General features: G+C 41.6%; 1 protein-coding gene across 1 annotated transcript; it reads left to right on the top strand.

The window, feature by feature from the left end:
- The first annotated feature begins 9,594 nt into the window (after positions 1–9,594).
- Positions 9,595–13,475, top strand: LOC142368847 (GTPase IMAP family member 8-like). Its single transcript, XM_075451042.1, has 5 exons — positions 9,595–10,359; positions 10,632–10,868; positions 10,987–11,211; positions 11,475–11,550; positions 12,230–13,475. Exons 1-5 carry the CDS (start codon positions 9,676–9,678, stop codon positions 13,312–13,314), a joined length of 2,307 nt encoding a protein of 768 aa, XP_075307157.1. The 5' UTR covers positions 9,595–9,675; the 3' UTR covers positions 13,315–13,475.
- Positions 13,476–24,235: the final 10,760 nt, after the last annotated feature.

The raw sequence follows: 24,235 nt of genomic DNA, 5'->3' as shown, positions 1-24,235 counted from the left end.
CATCTTAATGAATACTGAAAATGATTTAACAGATTTGGACCAGATGCAACGAATGTTTTTCCCTGTGTCCACATTTAGAGGGAGTGTCGGCTTTTATGACTCTCACAGGTAATTCATTACCTACACTGCCTCTAAAACAGGGTGCAGCACTCATAAGACAGTTTCAATGGTTCAATGTCTTGCCCTGGTCACTGTAACTTGATGAAGTGACTTGAATGAAAGTCGAGATACAATCCGACAGGTTCCAACATAAAAATCATGGCAGGTGAGTTGAGATGACTCATTGTTTCTTTTGCTGTGTAGGTTGAAAGACTAAGGACTGCTTAAACATTCAGAAACTGAAAACTACCGAGCACATAATATTAATCAGAGTGGTATGTCTGCAGAATTACATGAAAGGACAAATATCGTTTTACATCAAACGGATTTGGATCGACTGCGCATCAAAAACCAGGCTCGTTGTAACTTCCTGCATAATGTACAAGTCTAAATATGTTTTGTGAAATGTTCGTGCTGAATGTATGTGTATAAAAGAGATGTATTAACTGCAATCATGTTGTAAAAGCACATCATTGGTGGAATTGAATATCGGTTTGATGGCTTCGTCTGTGGTGTGGCAGGCAGGGAACAGACATGGTGACCTAAATATAAAGCCGGTAGCAACGAAAAAACCCAAAACAAAGTTAGCCAGAACTGTTATCAGATGTTTTGCTGTTAAGCATGAGAGCCTTAAGAGTTTTGAAATAGAATGAACAAAATATGTAGATTATCAGTACACAGATAGAGAGAAGGGAAACAGTCTGCTTGTTAACCGCGAGTGTGATTACAATGTTGAAAAGCTGGCAGCTGACAGTCGCACATTGTCTTCACCAAGATTGGATGGCATAAAACATTGCTGCTGTGGGTTCAGTGTGCAGCATTGTTCAGCTGTATATTTGTAAACTCTCTGCACAGATTTAATCTTTTATTTTGTCCACTAATTTACAGGTTATAGAACCCCACAGATAATGTGTCCAGGGCTGGTTGATTTCTCCAGGCTTTTTTTTTTTTTTTAAAGTTGACATGGAATATTACAATCTTCACAGTGAATGCCTGTCTGTTCATAGATATAATTCACAGTGAAAACCTGAAATACTGTCAGAAATGTTCAGGTTGTTTCTAAAGTTTGCATATGTAAAGCCAAACATCAAGTACAACGCAGGTAGTGTCCCCCTCAACTAAACTTTAACACTCTACAAGAATCCACTTAGAAAACATCTTTTTCTCATTAAAAGTGTTAGCAGGGTGCCTGAAATCATAAGATGTGCTCCAACTCCAGATAAATCACTTGTAGTATCAACATAGTTTTGTTCCCACCGAGCAGCTTTAACATGCAACCATTTCTGCTTTTTCAAGCTGTGATGAATTGTGCGTCATGTACATACAACCTAAATAAATCATTTCCTGGGACAGACAATCTGTTTGAGCATTACAACCAGGGAGGAATAAAGATATGCTCCTGTTAATGTTTTACCAGACCTCTCACGTGGACTGTGTTGATCAGTATGTTATGAAAAAGCAACGGCACAATGTAAAGGAAACAGCTGTGAATGTTCATAATCTCCATGAGCACACTGATATATTGTAAAGGGTAAGATCATGATGATTTATTTATTTATTTATTTTTGGTCTTGATATACAGCGTAAGTACCATCTCAGGCGGTCCGTGATGTGGCTTAGTTTTTAAAAGCAGTTTTGAACTGACCCCCATCTTTGCACACAGCTTCTACAGTAGCAAATAATCCATCTTAATTAATACTGAAAATGATTTAACAGATTTGGACCAGATGCAACGAATGTTTTTCCCTGTGTCCACATTTAGAGGGAGTGTCGGGTTTTATGACTCTCACAGATAATTCATTACCTACACTGCCTCTAAAACAGGGTGCAGCACTCAGACGAAGCGTTTGATGGCTTCGTCTGTGGTGTGGCAGGCTGGGAACAGTGTATTAGGTGACCCGTGTCGCCTGAAGCCGAGTTCCGGGGGCGTTGCCTAGTGGCAGAGCGTCACACGAAACACATAAAATGCTGGGCGTGTACAATGACGTAGGCACAAGCCATGCGTCGGAGGTACGATTAAATACTAGCCTGGGTGGCAGCCGAACTTAGCCCCGCCCATAACATTTTTGGTCGGGAAGTTCGGTCTGGCTCTGCTCAGTTGGGAAATCATTTTGCCTGATAATCAAAGCATTTCCTATTTTACTTTCTGTCTTCATTTTATTCTGTGCTGATTTGGGATTGGGATGGAAGTGTTACAATACATTTTTAAATTCTCTTTTAGCAAATTTGTTCAATCTAAATATGGAAGTTGAGGGAATCTGTTTTCTTTGCCAGGTGTGGTTTTGTACAGATTCGTTGATAAATTGATTTCTGTAGTTGACTCTTTTGTATGCAGGTGTCATTGTTTTTGTCACTTATTTTATGCATTATACAAAGACTGATAAAGGTCACTGGAACAGAGTATCGGCTGTTTAAAGAGAATGTTGCCTTAAAGTAATACTATGTAACATTTCCACCTTAAAATAACAGCTTGAAAAAAATTGTGCGGCTAGAATGAGTTTTAATACAGTGGAAACCGCTTATAGTGATCACGTTGGTCCAGAGCCAATTTGAACACTATAAGCGGTTGATTACTAAAACCGAAGTTGTATTACAGTACAGGTATTTCACTTATTTTTTATGCAGAATATCATCTAAATGCCATTTGTATCGTTTTTCAATGAGAAAAATTAAATGAAACGGATAGCTTCAGCATTTACTGAATTTTATTATCATGCAAGTTTAATTACAGTACTGCGCAGTGCGCAGACATACTGTAGGCTAACTCAAATACAGTACGTAACTTATTCTCTGCTGTGCCGCCGGTGCATTTTTTTTCTTACAAGTCAGGAAATAAAGTTTGAATTCAATCCGCCTTTCAGCACCCCTGCTCGGATCTATGCTCCTCCGTGCCGGTGTTCTGTCGATTTGTGCTACTTGGCGTGAAAACGAAACTTAGAAAATCGGCTTGGCGCATGCGCAAAACCACAAAGTAGCAATTCTCGACAAGTAGGAGAAATCGAATGAACACAGGCCTCCCATCTTACAAGAACCAGCCTGGAGCTTCCAGCGGTCACACGCGCATTCAATCTGCTCTCCTGCACCCATCCTCGGACACATGCTCCTCCATGACTTCCTTTTTCCAGCCATGATTCGCGCGCTTGCTGCCCGGTGTCAACTCGTTACGTTGGCTAGCGAGGCAGAAGCATAGGGCAGAAGCAGACGTCCAGAAAGGAATCAAGGGAGTAAAAAATAAAATAGCTACACGTAGTTTTAAAATTATTTTTGCACATGTTTACATTCATAAAATGGCCAAAAATGAACATTATAAGCGGATTTCTTGATCACTATAAACGAATTATTTAAACAGCATTTGTATAGAAATGATTCCGTCCCAAGCCTTTTGATCCATATAAGCGGTTGATCACTATATCCGTGACCACTATAAGCGGTTTCCACTGTATTACGATTGGCCTGTCTCCTATGCCCTTCGGGGGTCTGAGTTGGAAAAACTGCGCTATGTAACTTTGCTGGAGCGGCCCGGGAGCTGAGCAGAAGTACTTCGACTTGCTTTCTGGCACACCTACCGCAAAAACAAATAGACCCCTCTCACGCTCCCAGGTACATTTGATTACTCTTACCTTCTCGGTCGACATAGCTTGCACCTTCTGACTCCTCGCCGGTTCGTCAACAAACGTGAAACGTGAAAGTGAAAGGGTGTTGTATTTACGACAGTGTAACCGTACATTACCTCCAAGCCTGTAGGGGGAGCTCCATAGTGGGCTTTTTGAGAAGTTACATTGTATCGCTTTAAAGGCCTACAGAAAGGTGATGTTTTGCACAAAACTGAAATAGCAGATCGATTCCTTATATACCATGGAATTTTTTTATGATTTTAAAATAATTTTAGGCCCCTGGATAGTCCTGATTAGGCCCAATAAACTATCACCACATTTGACTCGAATTTGGCAAACTGGAACGACAGGTGCGTGACGTCGCAAGTGCCAGCTGCTGGAACAACCCCCAGTAGTTCTAGTAGCGAAGCCAGCAGTTTGCCAGACCTGGACAGCTTCTTCACGGCAAATTTCGATGTGTGCCGCGGCACGTCGCTTGGAAATATAAAACGTTGGGTTCAGTGCAGTTTTTATTGCGAGTAGATGTACGAAGTGCGTGTGTTGCCCTCAGCAGCAGCAGCTCACACCACCGGGGACAGAGGAAGCAGAGAGACCCGCGGTCTTGTGTCTGTGTCTCCCTGTCCGCCTGCCTCCTCTCTGGTGAAATCCCACCGTGTTCAGCTCCCTGCGGTGCGGACACTCAGGGGGAATCCACCTGGCGGAAAGCGGACACACTCTCCGCCAGGTGGAGAGTGGAAATCTCGGCAGAGCGATCATTCTGCCGGCTGATTTCAGGGAAACCATCCCGCGGTGTGTCCGCTCTCCGCCAGGTGGATTCCTGTCCGCACCGTAGGGAGATGAACACGGCGGGATGGCTCCGGCTGATTTCACCAGAGAGGAGGCAGGCGGACAGGGAGACACAGACACAAGACCGCGGGTCTCTCTGCTTCCTCTGTCCCCGGTGGTGTGAGCTGCTGAGGGCAACACACGCACCCACAGCACTTCGTACATCTACTCGCAATAAAAACTGCACTGAACCCAACGTTTTATTGCCTTCACCACTCAACAAGCATACTAATAGGCTAGCGGCAGCCAGGAAAACCCATGGCACCTGTGACGTCACACGGAAGCCCCGCCCCCAGTCTGGAATTCCAGGAAGGATTTCCAAGAGGCAAATTCAAAATCGCAAATTTCATGCGTTTATGAAATGTTTTGGTGTAGAGTCCAATGATCATTATTGTTCCTCTGTGTATTTATTATCATTATGTATTGGGTGTAGTGTCAGCTTTCTGTAGGCCTTTAAGGTTTAACAATGATGTTTTTCTAATATGAAACATGTATACTGCTGTTCAAACACTGCTCTTTATGCATGTAATGTTAATCATGAATAAAAAAAACCTCCTGTATTGTTGGTTTCTTTTTATCTTAATCATTTACACACACACACACAAAATCGCTCTTTTGACTTGTTTTAAGTACAGGTTGCCTTAGGTTTAAACAGAATATTTGACAGTTTTATTTCCAATGAAGTTCTCACTCATAAGACATCCCAACGTTTCCATGTTTGATTGTAATGTGGAGTGTGGTCAGTGAGCAGCCACAAATACTCAGTCAGATATGAGTTGTTGCAGATCAGCAGGAACAGCTGAGAACAGGATGAGAGGAAGAAGCTCTCAGCATCATCCCCTCATTAAACTACTTCCAGTACATTTCCAAACTGATCTGCATGGAATGTGAAGTTTAGTTTCAGTCCTGTTCTCAGCTGTTCCTGCTGATCTGCAGAGGGACTGAGTTCAAGCCTTTTCCAGGTTCCACTCAATTTTTATCAGTCTTCAAGCTTGTGTCTTGGATCTTAATTGTGTTTAAGTCCATAAAGTCTTGCAGATTGTTAGTTTTCTGTGACATGTGTTTCCAATAAGCTAAAAGAAGCCATGGTAGCTTATCATATATGTTGTGGTTCAGAAGGGGATTCATTTCATTATGTGAAATGGTTTTCTTTTGTGGGCTCCACGTTGGTGTCATGGTTAGCACCGTCGCCTCACAGCGGGACGGTTCAAGGTTCATCTCCCAGCTGGGGTCTATGGGGTGCCGTTTGTAACGCTGCTCACGCTGAAAATAACAGCAACATTTTATCACATTTAGCTTCAAACAATGTTTAAAAAACGTGTGAATTTTTGAGCTTCACTTTTTTGCACATTTACAACAATATTTGTCAACTTAGATATATTTTAAATATTTAAATCTAAATGTTAAATTTAAATTCCATGATGTGGATGAGAGAGCTGCAGAGATCTTTATTCCTGCCAAGGAGTTAACATTATTCTAGTTATTTCCAAGACTCAGCAGGTTAACTTAATACTTAAACCCGATCTCAGTTTTTTCCCCTTTAAACCTACTAGCAGGTCCCACTAGTGAAGTGGACAAGTGATGTGTTGGACCCGTGATGATTTGATTTCGTTTCCTTGCCATGGAAAAGTGAGAACAGCTGTTGTGATGGAGGCTAACAATGCACGGCAGTGACAGCGGTGTTTGGGATGAACACAAAAGACTCAGGGATCAGAAGGACATGAGAGGACCGAGAACAAGACGCAACCAATTCCGGGGGCTCCTGTCCACAACACAAGCCTGACTTGCGAGTGCGGAGCAGACGCTTCCAGCCACAGCCTCATACTGTGCGCATGGAAAGAGCCTGACTGCTGTCCTGGCAGCCGAGACTCAGCGCCCATCTGCCATCAGCCTCTCAACCTGGTCCCTGAGGGAGGGGAGCCACAACCTCCCAAACACAAAGCTGTTGATCTCTGGGTCCTATTTATAAACTTTCGCCTCTGACGTTTAATGACGTGTGACGTATAAAACACGTGTTATGCACGTGTTTTACATTGACGTGCATTGACGTATGTTGTTGAGGCATTATCATCACATATGTTGAGAGCTCTTTGTGACGTACTAGAACCGAGGTTACCATGGAGTCCTTCAGACCAAATCTCTGTCACACCCTTCACACTCCAAAGCGAGAGAGGAGGGCCCACAGTACGCGCAAAACTACCAGGGTGGCACGGGGTGGCAGCCGCCACCCCTGAAAAGCGGTCTGCCACCCCACCTGCCACCCCAGTCAAAAAATACCAACTGATGATTTATTGGATAATTATTGTTAATATCGTTTTAAGATCAAATCAAATGCAAAACAATCCGAAATCGGTGTCAAACTGCAGAATGTTAAATTTGAAAAAGAAACACGTTGGACACACACAGGGAGCTGGGAGACCTCTGTCCTTAGAGGTCTGGCAAGAAGAGAGAGTGTGTGACCCCAACACTGCTGAAATCAAAAAGAAAAACACACAAAGGTTGCAAAATTGAGGTTATTCATTTAGGTGGTGTAAACCTGCTCATATTACCTTTAAAGAGTATGTTGGCATCACCAACATTGTGTGCTGTTGGACAAAGAGGGCTTTTTTTTACATCACACAGCCAGTGGCCATTACAGCACCACAGGGCTCACACCAATGTGGGGCTGAGCTCGCTCTGTCTGGCATGTGTGAATTACCAGGGAGGAAGAGCAGGAATTCATATATTTTTTGCAGCGATAAGCCTGAATTGATAAGTGAAATGGGTTCATGGCTGCTGCCCGTCCTCCGACCCACCCGTTTGCCGTGACTCTGCAACCAACAGCCATTGTTGTCTTCCTCTGCACTTTCTTACATCTCCACCACCTTTTGTGAGTGCCACATTCTGCAACCTGACATCTCTTTTACCCCCATCTGTCATGTACACCACCATGCTTGGAGACAACTGATGAGATACTACTCAGGAAAGTCTGCAGGTCCGCATGGTTTGAGAGCCATTGTCCTCAAAGCCCGTGTCCCCCAGCTTTGTTAGGTACTTCATCATGCCTTCAGGAGGCGCCCGTTTCTGCAGAAAGAACCATCTTAATTAAGCTGGTGCTTGGTTTTTAAAAGCAATTTAAACTGATACTGTAAGGCAAGGCAAGGCAAGTTTATTTGTATAGCACAATTCAACTACAAGGTGATTCAAAGTGCTTTACAGAGACATTAAAACAGTAGAAATAAAAAGCATGATTTCAATTTTAAACAAAAATTAAAGAAATAAGAACAATAGATAAAATCAGAGAAATAAAAAGCAAGATTTAAATTTGAAACAAAAAAGAAAGAAATAAGAACAATAGATAAAATCAGTAGTTAAAATGTGATTAAGATTTGGAGCTTTATTCAAATGCAGCTGAAAATAGGTGTGTCTTCAACCTGGACTTAAATACACTGAGTGTTTCAGCTGATCTGAGGCTTTCTGGGAGTTTGTTCCAGACATGTGGAGCATAGAAGCTGAATGCAGCTTCTCCATGTCTGGTTCGACTCTGGGAACTGATAAAAGACCGGATCCAGATGACCTGAGGGGTCTGCAAGGTTCATACTGGGTCAGGGAGTCACTGATGTATTCTGGTCCTAGACCATTCAGAGCTTTATAGACCAGCATCAGAACTTTAAAGTCTATCCTCTGATGGACAGGCAGCCGGTGTAAAGACCTCAGAGCTGGACTGATGTGGTCCACTTTTTTGGTCTTAGTGAGGACTCGAGCAGCAGAGTTCTGAATAAGCTGAATAATTCCTGTAGTGCACAGGAATGTGCTCTATAACTGTGTTTGAATTCCTTATAAATTGGTATGAGCTTAAAATGTTGCTGTTTTTGTGCCAAAAGACTGTAAGGATAAGACAAATTGCATGTGCCTTTTAGAGGAAAATGCAGTGGGTGCAGACAGAGGAAGGATGTGCTTGTGATGAATGGTGGGAATCATTTGAGGAACTTAAAAATAATATCAGCTCTACATGCACAGTTGCCTACGCTGCATTTTATTCTATGTTTAAAATGTTGTGACTGGTTAACACCTCGTGCAACATAGGAATTTCCCATCCACATTTAGAGGAAGTCTCAAGTCAAATTATTCTCAAAGGTTTGACATTGGCTCCGCCTTTAAAACATTTTTTTTTAAATTTATACTGACTGGATCTGTGAAAAATACTATGCACACTGTACTAAAATCTGTAAAAACCCCGCAAACAAAGAAACAAAACGTTTTGACCCAACTTAGTGAAGACTTGAAGGGCAGTTAGTGGCTGACAGGCTACAAGGAAAAACTGTAGTCACAGACAATTAACTACAAATTTTGAGGTTAGCATGCGAGCCTCAACATCATTACACAAATAAGAGAACATACTGCAGGCTATTCAGGTCTACTGAATGCATATATCTCACCATTAAGCTTGGATGTGTCAGTTTGACTTACTCACATTTTCACTGACAGCGTTCCGGAAACTTGCACAACTTGTGACGGTGAAATTACACGTAACGTATAGTAGCTTCGTCATACAACGTTTTTCTGCTTTTTCTGACTAGAATGAATAGATCAGTGCATGTCATTTGCAATTTTCATTTGATTTCTGGAGTCACAGAGGGTGACTGAAAACATTATTTTCTGCGTAGGTTAAAGAGTCTGGAATTAATGCACAAATACTGTTTTGATGGTACGCAAATGAACTTCCTGTTCTCACAACATGGTTTTAAAAAAAACTTGCAGCAACAAGAAAAGCGGAAGCTGTGGTCTTTAAAAAAAAGATTCTGTTTAACTATGAAAGTCAGTTGATTCAGTGACAGTTATATGGTAGTTTATGTTCCCGTAGCTTTATAAAACAACCATTTCTGATTAATATGTGGAAAATATATCTATATATATATATGGGTGTATGTGGATGTGTATATATGTACACACACATATATATATATATATATATATATATATATATATACATAGACTTAATTGAAGATGTACAACAACAATTAGTTACATGCAATTATCATTAATCTGAAATCATTACTCTCTTCTTGCAGCAGACCTAAGGATCGTTCTACTCGGGAAAACTGGAGCTGGGAAAAGCAGCCTGGCTGAAGCCATATTTGGAGAGAAAGTGTTTGAGATGAATCACACTGAATACTCTGAAACAAGTAAATGCCAGAGTGCAACCAGAGAGGTTAATGGAAGAAACATCACATTGATCGACACTCCTGGATTCTTTGACAATCGCAAAAATATAGAGGACCTGAAACCTGAGACAGCAAAGTGCATCACCGAGTGCCCCCCTGGCCCTCATGCTTTTCTCATTATACTTAAAGTGGAGAAATTTACGGAGCAGGAGAAAGAGGTTGTCTCTAAAATAAAACAAACTTTTTCTGAGGAAGCTTTCAAATATGCTGTGGTCGTCTTCACTCACGGCGATCAGCTCCCGGAAGGGATGACGATTGAAGAGTTTGTGAGTGGAAATGAGGATCTGCGTGATCTCCTGGAGAAATGTGGAGGCCGCTGCCATGTGGTTGACAACAAAAACTGGAAGAACAACCAGCATGAAAAATACAGAAACAACCAGATCCAGGTGGGAAATCTGCTCAACACAATAACAGAGATGGTGAACACAAACAGTGGAGGTTTCTACACCAATGAGATGCTACAAGCAGTGAACAGACAAATTCAAGAGGAGGAAAGACGCATTCAGTCATCACCGGGACATGTGTCACAGAAAGACGAGTTGTTCGATGCAGTTCCTGAAGCCTCTGGAGGCAGAGTCTGTGTAGAGATTGTTCAGGGGACCATCGAGACCCAACAGGTGAGAAATACCTTGCAAAACTTAAAGTGGTGTGGATGTCTGATTTTAAATCATCAGGTGACAGGAAGCATCTCTCAAAATAGATCAGCTGTTCTCTATCTGCATATTCACCATTTCCTTCTTATAAAGTTATGCAAACACACAGTTGCTGGCTTGACAACTAATTGCCACGCTTCTTTCTTTTTTGCATATTTCACATCACTGTGGCTACAGACCAGTAAGCTGACTAATTTGCTGTTCAATCTGCACCACATGTCCTGTTCTTCTTTCAGGTTGATGCCGTGGTATCACCCATGGTTCTCCATTATCCTCTCTCTACCCGAATTGGGAACATTTTGAATGAAATCGTCGGTCCTCAGCTGACTTCAAGGTTTCGAGCAGAAGAAAGAGATGAATCGATGCCTGGCGACTCAGTGCTGGTGGAGGGGTTGCCTGGACTTCCATCTCATGCAGTGTTCTTCCTCAACCTCTGTCGCTGGGATAATGATGAAAATGGACTTCCAGTTCAGGTGAAATTACTGGGCATTTCCGTTCGAATTTCTTGTCGTGAGAGCAGTGTGCGTGGGGCGTGTTTCCATTAAGCTGTGTGCATGCCCTTGAAGAATTCTGGATGTTTATCTTTTACAGGTGCTGCGAGTGGGCATCAGCAACATCCTGACTGCCTGTGAGAACAGAGGGTTTGGATCTGTCGCTTTTCCGGTGCTCGGGTCTGGGCTTGCCCTTCGTATTCCTGACACCGTGGTAGCCAAGGTGTTACTGGAGGAAGTTAATAAATTTGAACAGGGCCGAACCAACAGCTCACCGCTCCTGGTCCGCATTGTCATATACCCCAATGATGACGAGACTTATGAGGTAATTAATGCATGGTGCCACTAATTATTCACAACTGAAGAGTTTACAAAGTCCTTTTTTTGCTTATTATAAAGTTGGTTTCCAGATGATTTGGATTCTTTTTGTGCTACGGCACAGGTCGCAGCAGTGCAATATAGTTTTTCAAGTTTTCAAGTCGGTCATCTTTCATCAGGGACACCTTAAAATAACTGTGTAAAATTGTCTTTTAAGAATGAATGTATTCGGGAACTGATGTTAAACCCTGTACATTCTTGTCTCTCCAGGTCTTCACATCCGTTCAGAAATCTGTGAAATGTAACGAGTTCGTCGATGACTATCAGCAACAAGATCAAGGCAAAGGTGGGTGTAGCCCTAAGAGACCCAAGAGAGAAGATAAGTGTAAGAGAAGTTTAATGGAGAGGTTTAAAAAGGAAAAGTTTATACATTCTTTTTAAGTTTCAAAGGAGACTTGCAGCACATTAGGTGGAATGGAAACAACTGTGTGAATCACGTTCGACTTGGCAAAGATTAATATGCCGAGACTCACCAGCTGTTTCAAGTCATTCCTGAAGAAGAGTTCTCTCCATTTTCCTTTTGTGCTGTTGTTTTTTTTCTCCCATATCAAGGTTTGTATCAACTCAGGACAACTTCCACTGAATTACAACCACTGGCAACGTAGCCTGTACCTGATTTGTTTTTCTTTTCTTCCATATCTATAAAGATCACTTAAAATTAGCTTTACTAATGAATGGAAACCTGGCTCTTTGTTTTTTTTACTAAATGTGAAGGCAATAATGTAGTGGATCAGGTCTTTTTATTAGTGCTTCTTGAATTAAACCAAAGCATACTTCATGCAATGGCTGAAGCACTTTGAATTGCCTTGTGTATGAATTGTGCTCTATAAATAAAATTGCCTTGCCTTGCCTTGCCTTGCCTTGCCTTGCCTTGCCTTGCTATTGTTTCCTCCAAAGTAAAAGGGAAATAGCTTGCTTTAAAAAAACAAACTCATGTACTGATCAGAGTCATTATTCTCTTCTAGCGTCAACCACAAAGAGGCTCATCCTGCTGGGGAAAACTGGATCAGGGAAAAGTTACCTGGGCAACACCTTTTTTGGAGAAGATCTTTTCGAGGTAAACCATACTCCCAACTCTGGGACCAAGAAATGCCAAGCGGAGACCAGGGCCATCGATGGAAGCAGCATCACTTTGATCGACACCCCTGGTTTTTTTGACACCGAGTCTGAGGAGGATGTGAGGCCTGAGATAATGAGTTGTATCACAGAGTGCGCTCCTGGCCCTCATGCTTTTCTTATTGTACTTAGGGTGGACAAATTCTCAAAGCACGAGCAGGAGGTCATAAATAAAATACTGGAAAATTTCTCAGAAGGTGCGTTACAGTACGCCGTGATTGTCTTCACTCACGGCAACCAGCTCCCCGAAGGGATGAAAATTGAAGAGTTTGTCAGTCAGAATGAGAAATTGAATGATCTGGTGAAGAGGTGTGGCGGCCGGTGTCATGTCTTTGACAGCGTAAACTGGAAAAACAAACAGCAGAACAACTACAGGAGCAACCAGTTCCAGCTGGAGGCGTTACTTCAAACAATAGACAAGATGGTCGTGGAAAACAGCGGGCGCTACTACACCAATGGCCTTCTGCGGAGTGCGGAGAGAAAAATACAGATACGGGAAGCGCGCATAAGAGAGTCATCAGGAAACTTGACCCCAGAGGAGGTCAGAAAACAGGCCAAAACAGATGTGTTCAATGATTTTATGATCTGCCTGACAGGTGCAGCGACGGGAGCTTTGTTGGGGGCTTTTTTCGGTGTGGCAATCATGGTTAAACATGTTCTAAGCTTTGTGAGACCAGCAGAATTATTGAAGTCTTCAAAAAAGATATCGGCTCTAGCGGGGGCTCGAACAGTAATGGCGGCAGCAGGAGGACAGGTAGCACTGGCTGGCGTTGTTGCTGGTGTGGCAGTAGCAACCGCAGCTGTAGTTGGAGGAGTAAAAGGTGGTATTGTTGGACGTGATGCAGCAAAGGGAGCAAAAAATCCAATGGAGGCAATGAAAATGGCAGCAGAAGCTGTCATGGAGGAGGGAACTTCGGAATTTAATAGGATTTAACGGATGTGTCATCTATTTGCATCTCATTCTGTGCCTTTGACTCTTATCGTAGGAACACCTGTGCATCTGCTTTTTTAAAAAATGATTCAGTCAGTCATCCTGCAGCAGTGCAGTCCATCCTGGACAATCCAAACATGCATCGTTGGTGATCCTGGTGGAACTCAAGAGTCCATATGCAGTCAACAAATCTGCAGAAAGTAGTAAATTTCATTTAAATTATTTTATTTGTTTCTCTTTATATTCTTTTATGTATTTTTAATGCTTCTTACACTCCCTGCTGCAATGCTTTTATTTTATGTAAAGCACTTGTGGAGGCAGGTGCCGCGTTGTTGATAACAAATACTGGAACCGGGGCCCGCTGCAGCGAGGACTGTAGCCTCTGTACATGGGGCGGCTGCTTAACCCACTACGCCACAGACGACCCCAGTATAATCCCCTTTTTCAATATATTGTACATGAAGCTTCATCCGTGCTGATGAGATAATTTGTTAGTTTTCTTTATATAATCTGGAGCATCGATAATACTGACAGAAGCTGTCAAATGAATGATTTAGTGTTAAATGTACGATATCAGTTTGAAATTACCTAACAGTTTCTTTTACAATGACTGTACATAGGGAAAAAGTATCTATGGTGTTATATTCATTTTTAAGGAAATGATGTCTTGACAGATGGAAATTCCAACTATTTCTATTCATTTTCTGTAAGTTTGAGATGATATACATACGTTTATTGAATCATGTTAAGACGTTTTTTTTAAATTCAAATACTTATTCGTTTTTGGTATTTGGTCTATGATGTTTTGTTTCACACATTGTGATAATTACTTTGACATGAAAATTATTTTCAGTATGTGTAATCTCTATGAAAATCATATATTATAATCGACAGTTTTTAATTTTTAAGCTTTTTTTTCTTTTTCTTTGATCTGGTTGTTTGTACTACAATAACATTTGGGTTTTGCACTGGCTGTTCATATCATTAAAAGGCGTCAAATTAAATTTCAGTCTGAATGTCTGTGATGTAGAAAGGAGACAGTAACTTTACACACAGAAGTAGCCAAACTATTTTCCAACTCAGCTAACCCCCTGTAATTCTGGTTGCACAGCCCGTTCAAACCCTCCAACTGGAGAGATTATTGTTAGCCCATTTAAAAATAAGAAACTATTTCAAACTGTAACTTCCAAGCTACAGTTACCTCCCTAAAGATGTATTAATATTGCTACCTTGGGGGTGAACTTGGGCCATCTGGGACTATTTATTCATCTTTTTTTTTTTTTTAATTTGGACTTTTACTGCTCATCCTGATGTTTAACATTTTAGATAAAAGAAAATATTGCCTTGATTTGATAAAGTGAGACAGACCACTTTGTAATCTGGCACACTTATATTAGTCAGTACAAATCCCCTCATTACAAATCTTTAAAAATCAAATGAAACAATGGGGTGAAAAGGAGTAGCCTACCTTTTGATAGAATTCCCAATGTTACTTGAAATGGAAGAGAAAAAAAATTCAAGAAATCAGAAAATGATCTGAATAAAGAAAACATCAGGCACAGCTCTGCCATTCCTGCACAAGAGAAACATTTTCAACATGTTGAATCATTTAACAAAGGGGTCAAACTTTTTACAATCTGTAGCACAAGCAGTTTGTTGATGTTACACCGCTTGCACACATTGAAGACTTCAGTGGTGTAGAAAATGTAGAGTTCATTACTTCACCGGTGTGACAGGTAAAACTCTCAACAACAAGCTGTAGGTATCTTAGCATCTCACGTACATCCACACTGAACAAGAGCGTCTCCTTCCTTTTTCGTTTTCACGCACTCTTCTTCTGAAAGGTTTGCTACTCAGTGTCACAGCTTATACTGCCACCTATTTGCGAGTGCAATAATACTTTTCACAATAAATTGTACAATTAACTGACTATATAAACATAGTGAAGTCTTATTCCAGGTGCCACATTCCTCCCCTGCAACAAAAATGTTGTCCTCAACACAAGCATTAATTTGCAGTACACCCGTAGCTCTAGAATATAATAGCTAACTCATACAAGGGTCGAGGTATAGCATTGTGCGTTTTGGCTACTGGGACTTCATCAGTTAACTTAATGTCCATTTTTAAGTTTTTCATGTATCCAACTTCATCTTTCTTTCTGGCGAATGCACCTGATTCCTCACAGAGAACTTATTTAACCAGTGCTTGTTGTTCACAGGTCAAGTGGTCCAAATTAACAGGTGGATCAATCCCGTTTTGACTGAGCAGCTAATGCACTGTATTTGTCCTCCTGGAACTACAACAGATGTGCGGCCTGTTTTGACAGAGTAAATAACATTCTCACTCGTAGCTCCCTGAATAAGGTTTAACAGTGCTACTGCCTTCCCTGATCCTAGTCTTAGTGAGTTTCTGAGCAAAATTACTCTTTCCCTTAGCTGAACCTGGTCCTCTCTCTCCCTCATTATCTCCACAATGGCATTAAACCCTATTATAGGTTTTTGAACAATAGGACTGTAGGAACCTTTGGCAGTTCCTATAACCTTTTAATCCACGGGGCCGTTTTCTCCCGCATTCGGACATACAGGAACTCAAGACCATGGCCCTCAGTTCCTATAACCATTTTAGCTCCTTCTCTGAGGTCGGGTCTTTTCTGGGTTCTATAGGAACACATCTGACGTAGGTGTGTGGTGGTCGGTAGCTACGTCCCTTGTCATGCTATCACGGCTGAAATGTTTACTCATATGACACGGACACAACCGGCGGGTGTTTAATAAGTTAAACTTACACGTTGTCTCCTTTGTCTGCGGCGCTCTGCTCTCCTTTCTACCTTCATGAAATGAAAAAGTTTCGCCTGCACTCGATCCTTCGTCTCCTGACTCTCTGTGTGCTCTTCCAGCCTCAATATTAGACGCCTGATGTGATTAATATCACCATCATGCAGACCATGAACACGGTGGCCTCCCCGCTCTCCATATTAGCTTCTTGGTGGTGTTTTTTTCTTCTCTCCTTACTTTTACCGGGTTTTGTTTTGTTCTGTTTTGTTGTTGAATGTCGCTAAAGTAGCACGTCGCTAGGGTTGCCAACTCCCTGAAAAATTAATAAGGGACACCTCATTAGAAGGGCCGCCCGACCCGATTGTCTTCCCCCTTCCTGGCCTGGGGTCCGTTTCACAAAGCAGGTTCAACATACTCTGAGTCTATTCCTGATCTCTGAGTTGATCTACTCTGAGATAGAAAACCCTGAGTTTTCAGTTCCAGAAACACTGATTTGAGTGAGTTTAATCAACTCTGAGTAGGTTCACCTTGAGTTTTGCGTGTGCACCACAACTTTAAAGATGAACTGAAACAAATATTCATCTATCATTCAAATGAAATTTTTGTCTTTTTCTAAAACCATCAATCCAACTTGCACTAAATTTTCCGGGCATAACTTGTTAAAACGGCCATTTAAAAGTGTGAATTATGTGGCCTTTGGTGCGAAATTGGCCACATGACCGTGACGTCATAGGGTTGACTCCCTTATTTGCTAGTATGGTTGGCTGCGAAAACAACATACATTTGATGGACCTATATCTCATAAAGGAACCAAAATTCTGATACAAACATCAGCAGATCGAAAGAACACACCTCTAACATTATGTGGAAAAACTTTCGTTGAATTTAAGCCACACAAATTGATTTAATATCTATATTGTAGAGGCTCTCTGCACCTCCCGTATGGGTAATGGAAATTAAAGTTACCATTTTTGGTACAGGATCGGCGGGCACAAAACAGCCATCGCTCCTACTACACGCTGATTATTATTAAGATGTTATCAATCAAATGACACAATAGTGTATGTTTGCTGTGGTAAACTGGAAAAGATTTGAACATGCCGGTTTCGCAGATATGGCATTCTGCTGCGCTGTCTTTGACACGTTGAAACCTAACGAAGGGGCACTTTGAAATCCAGCCACTTAAAAAAAAACGTATGTGATAATAACATGGTTTTAATGTAAGCTTAATAAACAATGGCGTGGATTAACGGGTTGGAGATCCTCCAGTGCGCGGCCCCGTCTGCGGATCCTCACGGGTCGGCGGCAGGGAGATGGGCACCCGGCCTCGGCACGACTGACAGCAGCCATCGGTAGGACTGATCCACGGAGCCAATCACCGGAGAGACCAGACAGCAGATGGCGAGCGTTGTTGGTGGAGGGCAAAGCCAGGTGGGCTTTCAGCCGGCATATTACTCCACCTCTCTTTCCACGTCTTCTGCGACGGCTGTTGCGTGGCAACCGACCAGGTAGATGCCATAGGTAAGAGGGTACAGACGCCAAAACAGGTGGCGGTGGCTTTGATCGTTGACGTGATCGATATTATGTCCACAGAATCTCTGATTTTCAAGAGACTCAGGCGATCATGCATCAGTAGTGATGAAAACGATAAAAACATGACAAAACACAAAAAAAGCTAGCAGAGGTAGACGGCCAGCCACTCACAACGTCGCCAAATTCTAGCTGGATATGTGTGCAGACCGAAGAGCAGAGCGAGCAGTCCCCTGCTTCCGAGCAGCAAAGACCGTAACAGGTGCAGCTATCGGCAGGCGGCAGCAGGCAGTGATACGATCCACCGTGCTCCTGTCTTTGCCTTCTCCTTGTCAGCCTCAGTTCCAGTATTTTTTAGTTTGGGAAACATGTGCAGAGAGATGCCTTCAGTGAAGCTGCTATTTTTGCAACAAACACCACTTGGCCCAGGGCCGTATTAAGTCAATGTGGTGCCCCTGGGCACTAAACCTCAAGTGCCCCAAGGCTACATTTTCAAACGTATTCATTCAAAATCAGTAACAATTAAAGCAGCATCTATCTATATACATTATGTAGGATTATTCAAATATCTCCATTTAAAACCAATCAATTCAATTCAGTATCAATCCAAACAGCATCCATATATTCACAGATTCAAAATGTGTATCAATTTGAAGAGCATTTGTCTATATTGAAATATATTATTAATTCAAAGAGCATCCAAAGAGCACTAACAACACTCCTATTATCCAGGGGGACGTCATTGCCACAGCCGTCCCAGAGCACCATAAGTTGTCTCCCCGGAATGCCAAACCACGCACACTTAAAAACTTAATCAGGGTGCTTGCTCTTTTTCCAAATCAAAATTCCAGACTTTTTCCAGACTTTTTTAAAAGTGATACTTTTTTTCCCCAGGACCTTAACTTTATGTACTTGTAACTTGTGTGCCTACTGCCTACTTCAGATTGTACCAACTGTGTTTATAAGAAATGTTCATTTTCATAGGCTAGTATTCAATGAACAAATGCATTATTCACAGTAAATTGTGCTTTTACTGTAGCCTGGCTGACGCGTCCACAATCTCAATGAGATGGTGGTCTGGGAACTAGGTGTGCATTTTCTCGTATTTGAGGCGTGGTTACGAATGCCTAGAGCCGTTTATTGGGCGCTACGAATGTCTATCAAATGACGTCAGGTTCTTCCCATGCTGCTTTGCGCGCGATTCATAGCCAATTGTATCACTTATACCAGATGACGACAGAAATTCGACGAGGAAGAAGAAAAAAAAATGGAAAATAAAAGTAAACTTGCGCTCTAAGCTAGTCAAATTGACAACAAAGTAGGCCTATATGCTATATTCTACATGAATTTTTAGGTTGTAGAGTTGTGAATTTATTTTATCAATGGAGAAATTGAGCAGCCTTGCTTTGTTGTCTACAGTAGTAGATCAACCCTCATCTTACTTTGAAGCTCCCAGCTCCCAGAAGTGACGTCAACGAAGCTTTAGCAGCAGAAAAGCTATCAGGCTTGTGTTGATGATAATAATAAACTCCTGGACTATGTACAAACTTCCAAATGCATCGTTTGGTGAGTACAGACCATATTTGTGCTACTGTAGAAGTTTGGTGTCATGACATGTGATTTTAGTGTGGTAATTTTGGAGATACTGCCAGGGTCCGTTAGCGCTTGTAGCCTACTAAGCTATTTGGGATAACTCGGTAACTCAGCTGATGTTCAGGCAATATCGGAAAAACTTCGGGGGGGCTACTTGGCTGGATATCACGGTTCAAATGACCCCAGGGTGAATCTACTCCGAAACACTTTCTAAGGCTGCATTGAACGGTAACGTTGTGTCCGCTGTCATGTTGGATTAACGCTCTACAAGCTTCGGTGTAGCGCATAGACGTCGTCATCGTCTTGCTCCCCCCCATCGTTCTGTGATTGGTTCCCAAATTCTAGCAAAAATAAGGGTGGTGGTTTCCAGGCTGACTTTGCAGTGAGAATGAAATCGAGCGCAAAGCAGCATGGGAATTCCCAGGCTACTTTTACTGATGAAAACGTTTCAAAACATGAAAATCACAAGTACATGAATTTCACATCAAACAAGTGTCATAAAAACTATCTATAAAAATGAATGGATGGATGAATGTATGTAGAATTCAGTCTCTTCACTCACATCTCATCCCATTAGACTAATACAGTAAGTGAGCAGTTAGTAAAATTATAGTTTTATAGTCTACCTTCCTATTTCTCATTTCAAAATGCCTTTGAGCATACTGTAACATTCTACCATACATTTATTTTCCATACTTTATTAAGACTTTCACACAAAATCCAAGACTTTTCAAGGTCTGGAAAACAGTGCTTCAAAATTCCATACTTATTAAGACTTTCAAGACTTGCGCAAGCACCCTGTTCATCACGGCCACGATGCGTCGCAACACCTCTCTCCAATACTTCCAATGAGAACAACGTCAACCGTACCCGCATTCCGTGACCTCCTGAGAAGTGAGAGCAGACACTCGCAGTGGCTTGCGCTCTTCTCGTGGGCTGTGACTCTGTCCGGGTGTTTCCAGTCACTGTACCCCTCGGTGAAAGCATTTTGCTGCCCGGCCAGGCATTTACACGCAAAACAATACACCATGCCGGTTGAAGGGGAATATATTAGCCAATCTCTAGACACTGACTGTTTGTTCGGCAGCTGGCATTGGAAGAGATCATTTGTAAGAAACCTGGTTTTCTTACCGTCGTGCCGTTCTGATGCTGCATATTTAGCCGCCCGGTTGTGGTAGATGGTGGGACCGTTAGCAATAGCCAGCTGGTTGTGACAGCAGTTGTCGATGTTTTTATAAAGAAACGATCTAACAATGGAACATTTTTAATTGCCGCTAAACGCCTGGAGTCTTTTTATTTTTCTCTTCGCACAACCACTCAATTGATGTCTATCCATTTATTTTTATTTTTACCGCGTTTTTTAAAAAACATGATGCATTTCACCATAAGTGGAATGGCTCAACTGACAGGTTGAGGGAGGGGGGTTAATGTTCACATTAGGCCACTATTGCTCAGAATTATGATATATCGTTGCTGTTCTTATCACATTAGTTTTAATAATGAATTTTATATGAATATTTATGTCAAGTGTAATCATTTTAAGTGTACAAACATTCATGAAAAAACTATTTTTAAAGTTTGTCGTGTGGTGCCCCCCCACTGGCTGTGAATGGTTGGTGCCCCTGGGCACTGTGCCGCAGGCCCATATAGTTAATCCGGCCTTGACTTGGCCCTCCAGCAACACAATATTTTCCACCGTGCTTTGATGTCTTAGCCATAGACGCCGCCATTACAGTTAGACTACCAGAACTTCTGTGTCAACCCTATGACGTCACGCATAAAAAAATGAATTCGCACAAAAAGACAAAATGTGGCTCCTTTTGAGCCAGTTTTAACATGACTTCCCGGATAAATTATTATCCAGACAATATCTCATTTTAATCGCAAGGCTTGGAACCTTTAGAATCAGCAGCAAAAACTGTGAAATTCCAACAATTAAAATTCGTTTCATAAGTCCTTTAAAAAGCCAGCATCAATGGAGCCCCGATTCGACGAGTCATCATGGCAATGGGGAAGAGGAGGGGCTACGTTTTTTACCAACCTCGAATTGGAAATCTTAATGCGCTCATACGGCAAGTTTCATTACGTTTTTAGAAATAAGTGCAACACCGTTGCAGCAGCAAAAGTGTAAGTTTGAATGTAGTCCTTTGCAATCATAATAATATTACAGGAAAACTGCTTGAATGGTAGCCCATTCATTTATTTCATTTAGGTGCAATCCCGCGGGGGAGAAGCGCTCTTGGCAGCAGTTTAAGATGAAATATAAAAACATTGTTCAAACAGGTGAGACCTCGGCATGGAGGTACCTCATTTTGATCATGTTTTACACTGTAAAGTAAATATTAAGTGGCTATTTGACTGTGCAGTTATTTTATTCCCAACATAATGCTGTTTTCACACACATAAACTATGTCTTCTCATCTATACCATCCATCCATCCATTATCTATACACCGCTGAATCCGTCAGTTGGGTCGCGGGGGGGCTGGAGCCTATCCCAGCAGTCAATGGGCAAGAGGCGGGGTACACCCTGGACAGGCCGCCAGTCCATCACAGGGCCACACAGAGACAAACGAGACAAACAACCACACACACTCACAGTCACTCCGAAGGACAATTTAGAGTCATCATCTATATCATGTTCTGTTAAATAATTAAGCCTATTTAAACTAACACAGACTTCTACTGAGCCAACAGAAAGAAGGCAGATGCCCGTAAAACGGGTGGTGGCCAGCACCGCCACCTCTAACGGGAGGCCAAAGGCTGAGGGAATCCACCCCCAAGACACGAGTGCCTTTATAAAATATAATAGGCCTATATATGTCTTTTTTTAAGCCTATTCATACAAATATTTATTTGTCTTTTATGTCTTTTTTTTCTTTTGTCCCAACACATTCTGATGGTGCCGCTCAAAAAGATAATTGTCTGTAAATGCAAAAATCTATGCGCGGTCTGATAACCATCTCCGACGAATATTTATTTCTCTGCGCAATAATGCTGCACCTTCATCCACGGGATCGTTGTCAAAAGGACATGTTCGTGAAAAAAGTTGCCTCCTACTGTGCCTAATGGACTTATAGAAGTAGAAGAACTCGCTCTGCTGAATGAATGAATGAGGAAATCAAATGGCGTGTGTGGCTGAAAGAGGGCGGAGACAGAAAGAAACTCAAGGTTTCTTGAATAAAACCTGGTCCCGACCAGGTTAGGTTCAGAGAGTCTGTTACTCCGGTAACTGACCGAGAGGTTAAGTTACCTCTCTTTGTGAAACAGGGTAGAGTTACCCCTCTTTCTCGGGGTTGAGTTACCTCCCTTTGTGAAACGGAAAACTCAGGGTTTCCCTCATTTCAGGGTTAACCTACTCAGAGTTTTCACTAAACCTGCTACGTGAAACGGACCTCTGCTCACCACTTGTCTGGTTTGTTCTGTCATTTAATTTTTTTTTGTTTTCACAGTTTAGTTGATGGTTTTCTGGCTCCGCCGCCTTTTTGCTTTCTTTGTTTTAAAAAGTACACCTCATATTAAGTTTCTACGAACCACCGGTTTGGTATCTGCATTTGGGTCCTCTTCTCTCCGCCCCCATCAAACCATAACACGCTGCTATGTATTTTGACCGTAATTATGAAGTTAAACCTGAATAAACAGAGTCTCTCTTTACAGTGCCACACTTTGAGTTTAAAAACAGAGATGCCCATACTCTGTCAATGTAACAGTTTGGCTAAATGTTGTTTAGTTTGGTTGTGCTGCTGAATAACTAAGGTTGAACATTTGATGGCTATAGTATGTCTAATAGTGTGTTGTAGAGTGTGGAAGAGATGGTAAAAGTATCCTGATGGAGCTAAATGGTTTTCTCGAGTATTGATTATTTACTTGACCTTAATTGTGCTTCTCTTATTCATGCGAGAATTCTCGAGATCTCTTTCTGAAGTGATTTGTTGGACTTCTCGGACTAACAATTCGGCCAGGATTCTTCCTCTGGATTCTTATGTAAATCTGTTATGGTACACCAACAGCCAAATGTACATTTAAAACACCATCCTTCCATTGCATGCAAACACTTCTGACCTTCACAGAGATGAAGGCATTGGGCTCTGGAGGCGAACCACGAAGGATGCACTTCATCATAACAGGTACTTTTACATTTTTGATCTAAAAAAAAGTTGTCATGAATCGTTTGCTGGTGGTAATTTGTGATGCTGTTGCTCTTTTCTTTCTTTTTTTCTTCTACAGCTATGTATCCTAAAGCTGTCATTTGTGCAGGTAAATCTCACCAAAAATACGCAAAAATGTATTTTTTTATGTTTCAAGTATTGATAGAAAATACGAAATGCCAGTCTACAGGCTTTGTTTTTAAACGATATCATACAGTATCAAGAAAAAACACGCATACAGCTGATATACAGCTTTTCAAGAGGAATAGATATATTCAAGCATAACACCCACAAGCAGAAATGCTTTAGAGTAAGTAAAAAAAGCATCAAATAAAGTCAGATGCTTATTCCAAAAAAAAGAGAAGAAGAAAAAAAAAGAGAAGGATAGAGATGCAGAAATGGCTGTAAATGACAACGCATGTATCAGTGGCATGAGACCATTACTCCCATGCATTTGCATTTAGGTGCATTCAGATGCACTCACTGTAGCTAAAGCCCTTGCAAAAGTTATTATCCAGTGGTTTAGTGTTCCAGAAAAACTGAAGAATCCTAGTAAACATTTAAATTCCAACAGCCAGCCTTTTGGTGCCACAACCCTGGTAAGCATGATGGCGTTTTCAATCCGTCTCACGTAGCTGAAGCTCCTGTGAGGTCAAATGTGAGAATGATTTCAGAAAACTCCACGTGATCTGACAGATTCTTTACAGCAAGTTGAACTGTATTGTTATTGTAGCCAAATTAACAGTGAAGTTAGCATAAACTATGTTTCCTCAGGGAGCGCGAGCTTGAACAACATAAACTTTTGATGATTAAGATAATTCGATAAGCCGGGCACATTGTTAACATTGGTCAAGATAGAAATGCAAAAATGATTTACAAT

This window comes from Odontesthes bonariensis, chromosome 19 (assembly GCF_027942865.1).
Source record: "Odontesthes bonariensis isolate fOdoBon6 chromosome 19, fOdoBon6.hap1, whole genome shotgun sequence".
Classification (NCBI taxonomy): Eukaryota; Metazoa; Chordata; class Actinopteri; order Atheriniformes; family Atherinopsidae; genus Odontesthes; species Odontesthes bonariensis.
This window is presented reverse-complemented; position numbering and strand designations above follow the sequence as displayed.